The sequence below is a fragment of the Pseudophryne corroboree genome, chromosome 1 (genome assembly GCF_028390025.1).
Source record: "Pseudophryne corroboree isolate aPseCor3 chromosome 1, aPseCor3.hap2, whole genome shotgun sequence".
In the NCBI taxonomy this organism is placed as follows: Eukaryota; Metazoa; Chordata; class Amphibia; order Anura; family Myobatrachidae; genus Pseudophryne; species Pseudophryne corroboree.
The window spans coordinates 628,571,072-628,586,883 of NC_086444.1; the positions used below are offsets into that span (position 1 = coordinate 628,571,072).

The 15,812-nt window shown below is 46.3% G+C and overlaps 1 protein-coding gene across 8 annotated transcripts in view; it reads left to right on the forward strand.

Moving 5' to 3' along the window:
* The window catches only part of EPS15L1 (epidermal growth factor receptor pathway substrate 15 like 1), a 411,806-nt gene that overhangs the window by 53,365 nt on the left and 342,629 nt on the right, over positions 1-15,812 (forward strand). For 3 of the 8 annotated variants that reach the window (XM_063914518.1, XM_063914519.1, XM_063914525.1), the window contains exon 1: positions 7,908-8,059. The exons of 2 other annotated variants lie outside the window; for them this stretch is intronic. In XM_063914518.1, the coding sequence (XP_063770588.1) occupies positions 7,931-8,059 (129 nt within the window). In that variant the 5' untranslated portion in view covers positions 7,908-7,930. Of the gene's footprint in view, positions 1-7,906; positions 8,060-15,812 lie in introns of those variants that run through there. 3 more of the 8 variants (XM_063914524.1, XM_063914520.1, XM_063914521.1) reach the window with 3 other exon arrangements.

A 15,812-nucleotide genomic window follows, 5' to 3' on the forward strand; every position in this document is an offset into this window, starting at 1 on the left:
CTTTACAACTTTGCCGAGCTGCAACTTGGTCTGGGTCAAACACGTTTGCAAAGCTCTACAAGTTCGATACTGTGGCCTCTGAGGATTTGAAGTTCAGTCAATCAGTTCTGTAGGAACCTCCGCGCTCTCCCTCCCATTCTGGGAGCTTTGGTACATCCCCATGGTACTAATGTGGACCCCAGCATCCTGTATGACATAAGAGATAATAGGAGTTTGGTTACCTACCGGTAAATCCTTTTCTCTTAGTCCGTAGAGGATGCTGGGCGCCCGCCCAGCGCTTTGTTTTCCTGCTATCGTTATTTGGTTCAGTACAACTTTGTTTTAGTTGAGTACTGCATTGTTACTTGGTAAGTAATGTTTCAGTGGTTGCTGAGTTTTCAAGCTAAGTTAGCTTGATGTGCCTTGTATGTGTGAGCTGGTATGAATCTCGCCACTATCTGTGTTAAATCCTTCTCTTGAAGATGAGAGAGCCGATCCTCTTCAGTCCCAGTGAAGATTTGTGAGTGTGCCTGTATTGTGGTGGCCATTTCATGCAAGTAGTGCTGAGTGTTCGTCCCGGCCTGCACGGACGGTAGATGCTAGAATCAAGTGGGCTAAGGGACCTTTTCCGTCTGGGGGAGGAGTCACAACACAAGGGGGAGGAGCAAGGCCAGCGGGATAGTTCCTCTACTATCCACGCCTCCAACTATTACCTTTAGTAATCAGGTGGCGAGCGTACTTTAATTTCGGGTACCCTGTTCGCCCGTAGCTCCTCCCCCTGGTGACGTGTCTCCTCCCCTAGATACGTCAGAAGGTCCCTTCTCCCACTCCGAAATAGAATCAATAATCAATCAATCAATAATATCAACCCTGCACGGACTGCTGTGTCTTTCCATCCCAGCCAGTGCTGACTTCTCCTGTCTATCCCAGCCTGCGTTGTCTGCTGTTGCCAAACTCCGGTCACACTGTCTCCAAACCCTGGCTACGCACAGAGCTCTCCTGCAAGAGGGTCTATGCATGGTCGGGAATCGCGCCTTCATAGGTTGTAGTGATGTGGCAGGAGGGATGTGTGGCCCCGTGGGGATTGATTGCACGAGGGGGTTAGCTGCTCATTAATGCGGCGCAGGAGTTGTTGCTGTTTGCAGCGGGGGGGGGGGGGGGGGCGATGTGGCTGCAGAGGGCTGGATTGCCTTGGGTTATCCCCTTATTTGTATGGCCATGGGTTTTTTTTTGCCTTGGGGGTGGAAGGAAGCTGCTCAGTAATGTGGCTGCAGGGGGGTGGAGTCTAGTTCCTACACTTTCATCCTGGCTCCTAGATTTTCGAAAAATTTGTAACGCTCTGGGTTAGATTGTTTAATTTATTGTTGGATTACAATAATTTGGATCTTAATGGTGATATATATAGTTCAGTTAGAAACATTGGAGATGCTACTAATTATATTACATGCAGTCTTTTATTTAATACAGTACGTCAAATATTGAATTCTAAGATAAATCTGAGAACATGGTTATGTACGGCAGCCACTTGCATCTCAGGTAAAGGGCATTGGGAGGCTGTTGTAGCAAGATATTGTGTATTATGACACCATTGATCGCAAAAAAGTGTTCCTGTGTTATTTTAGGCTTATTTCGTAGAGCTTTGCAGTTGGTAACAAAATACTAATAAAACCGGACTGGATGATAATAGACAGACAAGGGGTAAGAGGGTTCTGCACTTAGGAAGGTGCAGACCAATACTAATTAATCAGTAAGGAAGAGAGGCCTACCAACCTGTCTGCAATATCAGATACACAAGTGTGCATAGGCTGCATTCTAGAAGGAGCACGAGTTCTGCCTGGCTCCGGTCATATGGTTATAAGTTATAACTTATAACACCCTGCAGATTCTGACGTCTATTCACTTCCTTGTAAAGTCATGCCCACTGGAGTTCTGCATTTAAAATGTTAGTAAAGATGCCTGTCAAGTTTAATTGGGCTTCAGTCTTGCAGTGTTGTACTTATTAACCTCTGCACTAGTTGCTTGTCTACTTGGCTTCATTTTCATTTGGATCTGTTGTTTGTACATCATTTTCTCTTACGTCCTTAAGGATGCTGGGGACTCCGTAAGGACCATGGGGTATAGACGGGCTCCGCAGGAGACATGGGCACTATAAAGAACTTTAGAATGGGTGTGCACTGGCTCCTCCCTCTATGCCCCTCCTCCAGACCTCAGTTAGATCCTGTGCCCAGAGGAGACTGGGTGCATTACAGGGGAGCTCTCCTGAGTTTCTCTGAAAAATAATTTTGTTAGGTTTTTTATTTTCAGGGAGCACTGCTGGCAACAGGCTCCCTGCATCGTGGGACTGAGGAGAGAGAAGCAGACCTACTTAAATGATAGGCTCTCCTTCTTAGGCTACTGGACACCATTAGCTCCAGAGGGTCAGAACGTAAGTCTCACCCTCGCCGTTCGTCCCGGAGCCGCGCCGCCGTCCTCCTCGCAGAGCCGGAAGATAGAAGCCGGGTGAGTATAAGAAGAAAGAAGACTTCAAAGGCGGCAGAAGACTTCTGATCTTCTCTGAGGTAACCGCTGCGTGCCATTGCTCCCACACACAACACACACGGCAGGCACTGATGGGCGCAGGGGGGGGGGGGGGGCGCCCTGGGCAGCAATAAAAGATCTCTAGGACTGGCTAAAAGGCATATATAAGCTGAGGTGGCAATGTATATTAAATCCCCCGCCAGTATTAAACAAATTGAGCGGGACCGAAGCCGGCCGCTGAGGGGGCGGAGCTTGATCCCACAGCACTAACCAGCGCCATTTTTCTCCACAGCACATACAGCGAAGTTGGCTCCCCGGACTCTCCCCTGCTGAACACGGTGACACAGGGCAAAAAAGAGGGAGGGGGGGGGGCACTTGTAAGGCGCAGTGAGTGTATAGATATATACAGATAATCATAAAAGCGCTGTTATCTGGGAATTTTGTTCCAGTGTCAGTTGGCGCTGGGTGTGTGCTGGCATACTCTCTCTCTCTGTCTCTCCAAAGGGCCTTATTGGGGAACTGTCTCCATATAAATATATCCCTGTGTGTGTGGGGGTGTCGGTACGCGTGTGTCGGCATGTCTGACGCGGAAGGCTCATCTAAGGAGGAGGTGGAGCAGATGATTGTGGTGTCTCCGTCGGCAACGCCGACACCTGATTGGTTGGACATGTGGAATGTTTTAAATGCAAATGTGACTTTGTTACATAAGAGATTAGACAAAGCAGAGTCCAGGGATAATACAGGGAGTCAATCAATGGCTTTGACTGTGTCACAGGGCCCTTCAGGGTCTCAAAAACGTCCCCTATCCCAAATAGCAGACACTGATACCGACACGGATTCTGACTCCAGTGTCGACTACGATGATACGAGGTTACACCCAAGGGTGGCCAAAAGCATTCATTATATGATTATTGCAATAAAAGATGTTTTGCATATCGCAGATGACCCCTCTGTCCCTGACACGAGGGTATACATGTTCAAGGAAAAGAAACCTGAGGTAACCTTTCCCCCATCTCATGAGCTGAATGCGTTATTTGAAAAGGCTTGGGAATCTCCAGACAAGAAACTGCAGATTCCCAAAAGAATTCTTATGGCGTATCCTTTCCCTGCACATGACATGGTACGGTGGGAGTCCTTGCCCAGGGTGGACAAGGCTTTAACGCGCTTATCCAAGAAGGTGGCGCTACCATCTCCAGACACGGCAGCCCTCAAGGATCCTGCTGATCACAGACAGGAAACGACTTTAAAATCAATATATACACATACGGGGGCTTTACTCAGGCCGGCGATAGCATCGGCGTGGGTTTGTAGCGCTGTAGCAGCTTGGACAGATACCTTGTCAGCTGATTTTGATACCCTAGATAGGGATACCATTTTATTGACCTTAGGTCACATTAAAGACGCAGTCTTACATATGAGAGACGTTGGGCTGCTAGGTTCGAGAGCCAACGCCATGGCCATTTCTGCTAGGCGAGCGCTGCGGACCCGCCAATGGACGGGTGATGCCGACTCAAAAAGGCATATGGAAGTTTTGCCTTACAAGGGTGAAGTTTTATTTGGGTGAGGTCTCACGGACCTGGTTTCCACAGCTACCACGGGTAAATCTACCTTTTTGCCTTATGTTCCCCCACAGCAAAAGAAAACGCCACAGTATCAAATGCAGTCCTTTCGGTCGCATAAGTCCAGAAGAGGTCGGGGATCTTCCTTACTCGCCAGAGGTAAGGGTAGAGGGAAAAGAATGCCTGCTACGGCTAGTTCCCAGGAGCAGAAGTCCTCCCCGGCTTCTACTAAATCCACCGCATGACGCTGAGGCTCCACTGAGGGAGTCCGCGCCGGTGGGGGCACGTCTTCGACTTTTCAGCCACGTCTGGGTTCAGTCGGACGTGGATCCTTGGGTGATGGAAATTATATCCCAAGGCTACAAGCTGGAATTTGAAGACGTGCCTCCTCGCCGATTCTTCAAATCGGCTTTACCAGCTTCTCCCCCAGAGAGGGAGATAGTTTTAGCTGCAATTCAAAAACTGTGTCAACAGCAAGTGATTATCAGGGTTCCCCTAAATCAACAGGGAAAGGGGTACTATTCAACCCTGTTTGTGGTCCCGCAACCGGATGGCTCGGTCAGACCCATTCTAAACTTAAAATCCCTAAACCTGTACTTAAGAAGGTTCAAGTTCAAGATGGAATCGCTCAGGGCGGTTATCTCAAGTCTGGAAGGGGGGGATTTTATGGTGTCACTAGACATAAAGGATGCATACCTTCACGTTCTCATATATCCTCCTCATCAGGCATACCTGAGATTCGCTGTACAGGACTGTCATTACCAGTTTCAGACGTTGCCGCTTGGGCTGTCCACGGCCCGAGGGTTTTCACCAAGGTAATGGCGGAAATGATGGTACCCCTGCGCAGGCAAGGAGTCACAATTATCCCGTACTTGGACGATCTCCTGATAAAAGCGAGATCAAAGGAACAGTTGCAAAAAAGCGTGTCGCTCTCCCTGAGAGTGCTGCAACAACATGGCTGGATTCTAAATCTACCAAAGTCACAGTTGGTTCCTACGACTCTGCTGTCGTTCTTGGGCATTATTCTGGACACAGAACAAAAGAGGGTTTTTCTCCCGATGGAAAAAGCCCAGGAACTCCAGAACATGGTCAGAGACCTGTTAAAACCGACGAGAGTGTCAGTACATCAATGCACTCGAGTACTGGGGAAAATGGTGGCGACCTACGAGGCCATCCCCTTCGGCAGGTTTCATGCGAGGACTTTTCAGTGGGACCTTCTGGACAAGTGGTCCGGGTCCCATCTTCAAATACATCAGAAAATAACCCTGTCCACCAGGGCCAGGGTGTCTCTCCTGTGGTGGCTGCAGAGTGCTCACCTTCTAGAGGGTCGCAGGTTCGGCATTCAAGACTGGGTTCTGGTGACCACGGACGCGAGCCTCCGAGGATGGGGAGCAGTCACACAGGGAAGGAATTTTCAGGGACTATAGTCAAGCCAATAGGCTTGTCTACACATCAACATACTGGAATTAAGGGCCATATACAACGGCCTTCGACAAGCGAAAAATCTTCTTCGCAACCTACCGGTTCTGATTCAATCAGACAACGTCACAGCTGTGGCTCATGTAAACCGCCAAGGCGGGACAAGGAGCAGAGTGGCAATGGCGGAAGCCACCAGGATTCTTCGCTGGGCAGAAAATCACGTAAGCGCTCTGTCAGCGGTATTCATTCCGGGAGTGGACAACTGGGAAGCAGACTTCCTCAGCAGACACGATCTCCATCCAGGAGAGTGGGGACTTCATCAAGAAGTTTTTTCAGAGATAACAAGTCTTTGGGGACTTCCTCAAATAGACATGATGGCGTCACGCCTCAACAAGAAGCTTCGGAGGAATTGTGCCAGGTCACGGGACCCTCAGGCAGTAGCAGTGGACGCCCTGGTGACACCGTGGGTGTTTCAGTCGGTCTATGTGTTCCCTCCTCTTCCACTCATCTCAAAAATACTGAGAATCATAAGATGAAAAAGAGTGCAAACAATACTCATTGTTCCAGATTGGCCTCGCAGGGCCTGGTATTCAGAGCTTTAGGAAATGTTCACAGAAGATCCGTGGCCTCTTCCTCTCAGAGAGGACTTACCGCGGTTGCGTTTGACGGCATGGCGGTTGAACGCCGAATCCTAGCTGGTAAAGGCATTCCGGAAGAAGTCATCCCTACTCTGATAAGGGCTAGGAAGGAGGTGACGGCGAAGCATTATCACCGTATCTGGAGAAAGTATGTATCTTGGTGTGAAGCCAAGAATGCTCCTGCGGAAGATTTCCATCTGGGCCATTTTCCCCACTTTATATACAGACAGGAGTGGATATGGGCCTAAAATTAGGCTCCATTAAGGTACAGATTTCGGCCATATCGATTTTCTTTCAGAAAGAATTGGCTTCTCTCCCAGAAGTCCAGACTTTTGTAAAGGGAGTGCTGCACATCCAACCTCCTTTTGTGCCTCCAGTGGCACCATGGGACCTTAACGTGGTGTTACAGTTCCTGAAATATCACTGGTTTGAGCCTCTTCAAACAGTGGAATTAAAATTTCTCTCTTGGAAGGTGGTCATGTTGTTGGCCTTGGCATCTGCAAGGCGGGTGTCTGAATTGGCGGTTTTGTCTCACAAACGCCCCTATCTGATTTTCCATGTGGATAGAGCAGAATTGCGGACTCGTCCTCCATTTTTGGCTAAGGTGTTTTCATCGTTTCATATGAATCAACCTATTGTGGTGCCTGTGGCTACAGGGGTCTTGGAGGATTCCAAGTCCCTTGATGTAGTCAGGGCCTTAAAAATTTATGTAGCCAGGACGGCTTGGGTTAGGAAAACAGAGGCTCTGGTTTGTCCTGTATGCAGCCAACAAGGTTGGCACTCCTGCTTCTAAGCAAACTATTGCTCGCTGGATCTGTAACACGATTCAGCAGGCTCATTCTACGGCTGGATTGCCGTTACCAAATTCGGTTAAGGCCCATTCCACTAGGAAGGTGGGCTCTTCTTGGGCGGCTGCCCGAGGCGTCTCGTCATTACAGCTTTGCCGAGCGGCGACTTGGTCAGGGTCAAACACTTTTGCAAACTTCTACAAGTTTGATACCCTGGCTGATGAGGACCTCCTGTTTGCTCAATCGGTGCTGCAGAGTCATCCACACTCTCCCCATGGTCCTTACGGAGTCCCCAGCATCCTCTAGGATGTAAGAGAAAATAAGATTTTAAACCTACCGGTAAATCTTTTTTTCCTAGTCCGTAGAGGATGCTGGGCGCCCGTCCCAGTGCGGACTATCTTCTGCAAGACTTGTATATAGTTTTTGCTTACATAAGGGTAATGTTACAGTTTTGATCAGTCTCGGGCTGATGCTGTTTTGTTTCATACTATTAACTGGTTCGTATATTTCATGTTATACGGTGTGGATGGTGTGGGCTGGTGTGAATCTTGCCCTTAGATTAACAAAAATCCTTTCCTCGTACTGTCAGTCTCCTCTGGGCACAGTTTCTCTAACTTAGGTCTGGAGGAGGGGCATAGAGGGAGGAGCCAGTGCACACCCATTCTAAAGTTCTTTATAGTGCCCATGTCTCCTGCGGAGCCCGTCTATACCCCATGATCCTTACGGAGTCCCCAGCATCCTCTACGGACTAGGAGAAAAAGATTTACCGGTAGGTTTAAAATCTTATTTTTCGTGTCGCATAACTAATTGCACGCTGTCGTGCAACTGAAAATGTCTAGATCAGCCTTATTGACATAAATGGTAACTGCGGTATGAAGTAACTATTTAATTGGTCAACGAGGGTTGCTATTTTAATGTGTTAACTAATTGAATTATTTGGCTTGCTTACTGATTGCCGTTCATGCACCCGATTCACATTTTCCCATCCTCCACCAGCACACCATTCTCCTGTTCAGCAGTAGAGCTCAACATGCTCCGAAGGCATAAAATAACAAAACGCATCAGCCCCAACGCCCAAACCTTACACCGATTTCTGTTGGCACCTCATGAGGGCGTGAGAAGAAATCTGCATTACTCACACGGTACGGATGGTGTAATGGTTAGTATTGCTTACTCACAGCACTGAGGTCATGGGTTCAATTCCTACACGCCCCTAACTGTGTGGAGTTTGTATATTCTCCCTGTGCTTGCGTGTGTTTCTTCCGGGTACTCTGGTTTCCGCCCACAATCCCAAAATATACTGGAAGGTTACTCGGCCCCTGACAAAAAAATTACTCTAGTATGTAAGTGTGTGTACATCGGAAGACTAGATAGGCCAAGTGGTTCTTATCTGCCGTCATTCTATGTTTCTGTGTAGCTCTGCACAGTGCAACTTCTGCTTTTTTGTTTGCCGGAAATGCCTGGTCATGTTTTCTGAGTGCATCCTGCGGTACTCTTTCTATAGCTCTGTATGCTTGTTGAGTCTGGCCTTTCTCTGTTAAAGGACAGCTCTGCGGTGCCATGTCTGTTGTTCATTAGGCTGATTGTAATTTCCAGTTTCTGGTTTATTCCTTGCACAAAGAGTCGGTTCTCTTGGTATGTATGGCTCTCTCCATGCCTGTTCTTTTCCTGTTTATATAACTGCATGTTACCATAAATGTTTCCCTTAATGTATTTAGGCTGTGTAGACACTATGCAAATGAGATCACAGCAGCAAACAATAGGCCAGCTCAACTTTTCCGCACAGTGGAGATGCTTTGCAAGCCAGCATGCCTGCAGACTGATGAGACCCTCTCCCAGGCAAGATGCAACGAGTTTGCAAACTTCTTTGCAGATAAAATATCCACCATCCTGGCTGAAATCTCCACAGTGCCCTCAAAGGAGTGCCAAACTACAAAGCCTGCCAATATAAGCTACCTGCCTTCATGGACCAGCTTTGACCCAGTGGATGTAAAGGACACTGCTGAAATTGCTCGGATTTTGCGTCCCACCACCTGTGATCTGGACCCGGCATCAACCAAGCTTATAATAGGTTGTATGGATATAATTGGTCCTGTCTTTGCAAAAATTGTTCAATGCTCTTTGCAGACAGGCATCTTTCCTGGACCCCTAAAGGAAGCAATTGTTAGACCGCTTCTTAAAAAACCTAATTTAGATCCCAACTGCATGACCAACTACAGACCGGTATCAAACCTTCCTTTCCTAGGAAAGGTTATTGAGAAAGTGGTTGCAAAACAACTGGAAACCCGCCTGACAACCCATGATATTTATGATCCATTCCAATCAGGATTCAGGAGAAGACATAGCACTGAAACAGAGACAGAGGTGACTGTTCAATATTAATCCTTCTGGATCTCTCGGCAGCATTTGATACCGTGGACCATGGGCTTTTGATTGAGGGACTGATACATTTCTGTGGTCTCGATGGCACAGTCCTAAACTGGTTCAAATCATTTCTCACAGGCAGGTCACAGAGAGTATCGTCTGGATTATACTCCTCACCCCCAGTGCCATTGCCATGTGGTGTCCCACAAGGTTCTATACTATCCCCCATGCTTTTTGCCGTATACATGCTTCCATTGGGCAAAATAATCAGGCGCCATGGCCTGGTCTACCACTGCTATGCAGATGATACACAACTGTACTTGTCCTTTGCTCCGGGCACTGATAACCCAATAGCTATCCTAAATGGCTGTCTAGCTGAGCTACAGGAGTGGATGAGCACCAGTTGGCTGCGACTGAACCAGGATAAAACAGAGGTCCTTATGATACGACCGCAACATCAAAGGACAAGACCGCAGCATAGCCAACCAACTGGACTTACACTCGGGGATTTAGAATTACAGACCAGTGATCGTGTGCGGAATCTTGGTGTTGTCCTGGATCGTGGCTTGACACTTAAACATCAGATATCAGCCACAATAAAATCCTCATTCTTTCACCTGAGGAACATAGCCAGAATCAAGCACTTAATTCCCTCAGATGATCTTCCAAAAGTCATACATGCATTTGTATCATCTCGATTAGACTACTGTAATGCCCTCTACCTTGGTCTCCCAGCAAAAGAATTGCAACGCTTACAGCTGGTGCAAAACACAGCTGCCAGGCTGTTAACCAACCAGCCCCGTTCTAGCCACATATCACCCATCCTCTACTCCCTTCACTGGCTGCCTGTAAGATGGCGAATCATCTTCAAGATTGGCTTACTGAGTTTCAAAGCATTACATGACCAGGGCCCAAGGTACCTGAAGCAGCTTCTGACCCCATACTGCCCCACTCGATTACTGCGATCTGTAGATGAAGGACTTTTAGCAGTACCTAGAATCTCCCGTAATTCATCCGGGGGTCGAGCTTTTAGTCATGCGGCTCCGACTCTATGGAACTCACTTCCCCGCACAGTGCGAGAGGCCCCAACTATAGAATCCTTCAAAAGTAGACTCAAGACTTTCCTGTTTACTCAAGCATTTCCATAATGTCCCTTTTAGTATCTTCATGCTTCTGTATTTTATGAAAATGTACTTCATTATTTTCTGTACTATATTATGTTATGTATTTGTTAAGCGCCTTGAGTCCTATTGGAAAAAGAGCGCTATATAAATAAAATTATTATTATTAATTATTATTATTATAATACATTGTGCATACAGTTGACAAACGATATATGGCTTAGTGTATCTGCTCGTATGTTTAGCTAATATGTTGAAAGACATGTGATGACTGTGCAGCACTACAGATGCCAGTATTTCTTGCTGATAAATCTGCCTGCGTGTATGAGAGACCGACCAGTTATGTTGTCTACAGGAACTGCCGACAGTGACCTCAAAACTGGGCGGACAAATTGAAATGCCCACCCAGTTGTGATGTCTGGCCAGACATTTCCAGCGGCTAATTAGTAAGTGTGTATGCTTTGCAAATATGGGCTGCTCAGTCAGTTGGCCAATTGGTCAGTTGTTTACCCAGAAGTATGAGTAAATATAGCAAAAATATAGTTGAAGACTACGCTCGCCCCTCTTACAGATGGGATCCGTTTAATTTGTCGGCTGTCTGGATACGGACAGCCGACTTCCCGCCCGTCTGGGAAATCATACGGTTTCCTTACAGACAATCCACGTTATAAGTTCCCATAAACCCAATCCTCCATCAGTCTCTTCTGTTATCAGTCATTAAGTACACTATTATGCATCATCATCAACCCTCCCACATTCATGTGTCATTTTATCATTAACACCATTATGTTTTAGTATTAACACCTCCATCAGTAACTACTCCCTCTCGCTCATCACTGTGCTGCTTGTCTGACTTTACTCGAGTGCCCTTGGGCCACGTGTGGTCCAGCGACATACAGTGAGGTGAGGCAGAGCCTTTCCTGTCATACTAACATATATGCCAAAGTTTTGACTATATAAAGTATATGAAAAATAAAATAAAAAATGTATTAGAAATATCTTCTTTGTGTTATTCTAATAATTTTTATAGTCAAAACTGTGGAGTAAAAAGTCTATGGCAGGTGAGGCAGTGCCTATCTTTTCCGCACATCTCTGATCAAAACTCACCAAATTTCCAGCAGTATCTACTGCTGCACCTGTGTATAAGGACCACATGTACCCATGGGCTCATATATTGTGTGTTAATCTGGCTGCGGTACTAGCCAGTGCCTCCTGAGCCATTTACCTAACCTCACGTCCTTGGTGTGGTCCCACACATATGTTAAGATTTAGTGCTCTAGAATGCCGGGCTGTGAGCACTGCAGGACATTATGGGGGTGCCAATTAGATTATGTGGCTGATCAGAGGAAGGACTGCATTACAGAACCACCTTCACTGACCTTTTCTATTTCATGCTGTGCTCGAAATGCAAATGTTTTGATTCGCACAGAGCACAGCACCCCAGGAATTAGGTGCCTTGACCCAGTATTCAGGTGCCATGGTTACCTGACACCCAGGGTTTAGTGAGCTATGAAATAAAATAGTTTTTGTTCAGTTCAGATGTGCTAGAAAAATATGTATGACTTTAGCTGGATATGCATTGCATCAAATTGGAAAGTGTCCTACATGAATGTTCATGCTTTTAATTTATACATTTGGAGAGTAATTAGTATGTAGGTCTTAATAAATTAAAAAAAAAAAAAAATATGTCTGTGTAAGTTGCATAACCAAGTAAAATAAAATTTGTTGATGAAACTTTGAAAGTTTAACATCTGTAATGTGTTGCTGTAAATGTAATGTGTTGCTAATGTGTGATGTGTGTGTGCACATTTGGGGGCGTATATTCATACCGCAACCCATAGACTACACTATGTGATCGCAGGTGCACATAGTCACAGCTAGTCTCTCCCGCAATGCGTGTCTATGCATCGCAGATAAAATGAGCCTGCCTACATCTATATGTGCTTCAAATGACCAGTCCTAGCCCTACCATTTGCATCACTAATACCCCTTTCAGACGCCAGCTATGAACATGGGTTATTGGCAAACAAGCGCTCATAACTCGTGTTCACGTGCGGTCTGAAAGGTTCCAGGGGAACAATACCTGGTCAATTGACCCGGTATTTTAACTCTAGTAGCGAGTAGGGTTGAACTTGTGTTCAACCAGGCTCGCTGTGCAGTGTGAATGGTAGCCGGGTCGATGCGACCCGTTTCCCATTCACTGTGTGTGTACAGGGGGCACTTGGAGATCGTATGCCGGGTTGCAGACAGTGACAGCGGGTCGCACCCTGGGAGCTCCTGTGTCAGGCTCCCGGGTGCGGTGTGAAAGGGGTATAAGGAGTCTGTTCTAATCATACTATCACCATGGCTTATATATCACACGCCAATCTACAGATGGTCTCCTTGCCTTTATAAAGATGTTACTCATCAGCATTTTCTTGTAATGGAAATGCGGTAGAATAATATAAAAAAAAAAGTGTAACAGCATACTTAATGTGTTCACTCATAGAACTCAATTGTATTTTTCAGATTTTTGCTTGCGTCAAAATTGTGTGAAGCTTCAAAATTAGCGTAATTTAAACACTTGTCGAGGTCCATTAGCTTACATTTTTGGGTGGCTTTCAGTATCCATAAGAGCATTCAGTAGGGTTTTAAACATAATCCTTAAATATTTAAAGCGAACTGCTATGTTTACCAAGCCTTATACAAAATGTTTGTTTCTGTGATTAACAAGTCAATAAAGAATAATATCTATATCTGAGATTGTGAGGCTCTCATTTGTGTTTGGCAGTTACACATCACTTATACAGTAGGTATTATTAAGGCTTTTTATGCAAATGATGCAGATTGATCTGTGCTTACATTGTGAATATGGTTGGTATACACAGCATGTTGTGGCAATGCTTTATCAAGGGTTTCTCAACCTCTTTGTATCTCAAACCCCACTTTGATGATAAAGGTCTCAAAAGGATTCTATTGTGACTGCAAGAGGACATAATTTGTGGTCATTTATTCTTGTATGACATTCTTAATGCAAGTCATGATTTCTGCTTTTTGTAACTTTTTGGATAACCAGCTTCCGGAAAAAAAAAAATCTTACTCAAGTTTATAGCATTTGGTTTGCATGTTTTTTTATGGATTAAGAGTTAATTTTGTATTGTTTTATGAAGAGAAAATCCCCTGAATGTTTGTAATACATGTGTACTTGAGGATTTGTAGTATTTTTCCAAAATCACATTTGAATGGCTTTCATAAAACTGTAACATTGTACCGCCAGCCATGCAATGCTTGTACACGGGGAGCCATTCTTATATACTTTCTAGAGATATAATTTATAAGAGTATAAATGTTGCTTGTTATCATATCAGTTACAACACAATACATTGGCAGGTGATGGTTACCTATGTAATATGTTCCTATTGGATTATGGCTATTTTCTCTCACGTCCTAGTGGATGCTGGGAACTCCGTAAGGACCATGGGGAATAGCGGCTCCGCAGGAGACTGGGCACAACTAAAAGAAAGCTTTTAGACTACCTGGTGTGCACTGGATCCTCCCACTATGACCCTCCTCCAAGCCTCAGTTAGATTTCTGTGCCCGGCCGAGCTGGATGCACACTAGGGGCTCTCCTGAGCTCCTAGAAAGAAAGTTTATTTTAGGTTTTTTATTTTACAGTGAGACCTGCTGGCAACAGGCTCACTGCATCGAGGGACTAAGGGGAGAAGAAGCGAACCTACCTGCTTGCAGCTAGCTTGGGCTTCTTAGGCTACTGGACACCATTAGCTCCAGAGGGATCGACCGCATGGAACTGGCCTTGGTGTTCGTTCCCGAAGCCGCGCCGCCGTCCCCCTTACAGAGCCAGAAGCAAGAAGAGGTCCGGAAAATCGGCGGCAGAAGACATCAGTCTTCACCAAGGTAGCACACAGCACTGCAGCTGTGCGCCATTGCTCCTCATACACACTTCACACTCCGGTCACTGAGGGTGCAGGGCGCTGGAGGGTGGGCGCACTGAGCAGCAATAAAAACATCTTGGCTGGCAAATATATCACAATATATAGCCCCAGAGGCTATATATGTGATAAATACCCCTGCCAGAATCCATAAAAAAGCGGGAGAAAAGTTCGCGAAAAAGGGGCGGAGCTATCTCCCTCAGCACACTGGCGCCATTTTCTCTTCACAGTGCAGCTGGAAGACAGCTCCCCAGGCTCTCCCCTGTAGTTTGCAGGCTCAAAGGGTTAAAAAGAGGGGGGGGGGGCACTAAATTTAGGCGCAATATTGTGTATACAAGCAGCTATTGGGAAAAATTCACTCAATATAGTGTTAATCCCTAAATTATATAGCGCTCTGGTGTGTGCTGGCATACTCTCTCTCTGTCTCCCCAAAGGGCTGTGTGGGGTCCTGTCCTCAGTCAGAGCATTCCCTGTGTGTGTACGGTGTGTCGGTACGGCTGTGTCGACACGTTTGATGAGGAGGCTTATGTGGTGGCAGAGCAGATGCCGCTAAATGTGATGTCGCCCCCTGTGGGGCCGACACCAGAGTGGATGGATAGGTGGAAGGTATAAACCGACAGTGTCAACTCCTTACATAAAAGGCTGGATGACGTAACAGCTGTGGGACAGCCGGCTTCTCAGCCGCGCCTGCCCAGGCGTCTCAAAGGCCATCAGGGGCTCAAAAACGCCCGCTCCCTCAGATGGCAGACACAGATGTCGACACGGAGTCTGACTCCAGTGTCGACGAGGTTGAGACATATACACAATCCACTAGGAACATCCGTTACATGATCCCGGCAATAAAAAATGTGTTACACATTTCTGACATTAACCCAAGTACCACTAAAAAAGGGTTTTATGTGTGGGGAGAAAAATCAGGCAGTGTTTTGTTCCCCCATCAAATGAGTGAATGAAGTGTGAAAAAGCGTGGGTTCCCCCGATAAGAAACTGGTGATTTCTAAAAAGTTACTGATGGCGTACCCTTTTCCGCCAGAGGATAAGTTACGCTGGGAGATATCCCCTAGGGTGGATAAGGCGCTCACACGTTTGTCAAAAAAAGTGGCACTGCCGTCTTAGGATACGGCCACTTTGAAGGTACCTGCTGATAAAAAGCAGGAGGCTATCCTGAAGTCTGTATTTACACACTCAGGTACTAGACTGAGACCTGCAGATAGTGCTGCTGCAGCGTGGTCTGTGACCCTGTCAAACAGGGATACTATTTTGCGAACATAAGAGCATATTAAAGACGTCGTCTTATATATGAGGGATGCACAGAGGGATATTTTGCCGTCTGGCATCCAGAATTAATGCAATGTCCATTCTGTCAGGAGGGTATTAGAGACCCGACACTGGACAGGTGATGCTGACTTTAAAAGGCACATAGAGCCTTATAAGGGTGAGGAATTGTTTGGGGATGGTCTCTGGGACCTCGTATCCACAGCAACAGCTGGGAAGAAAT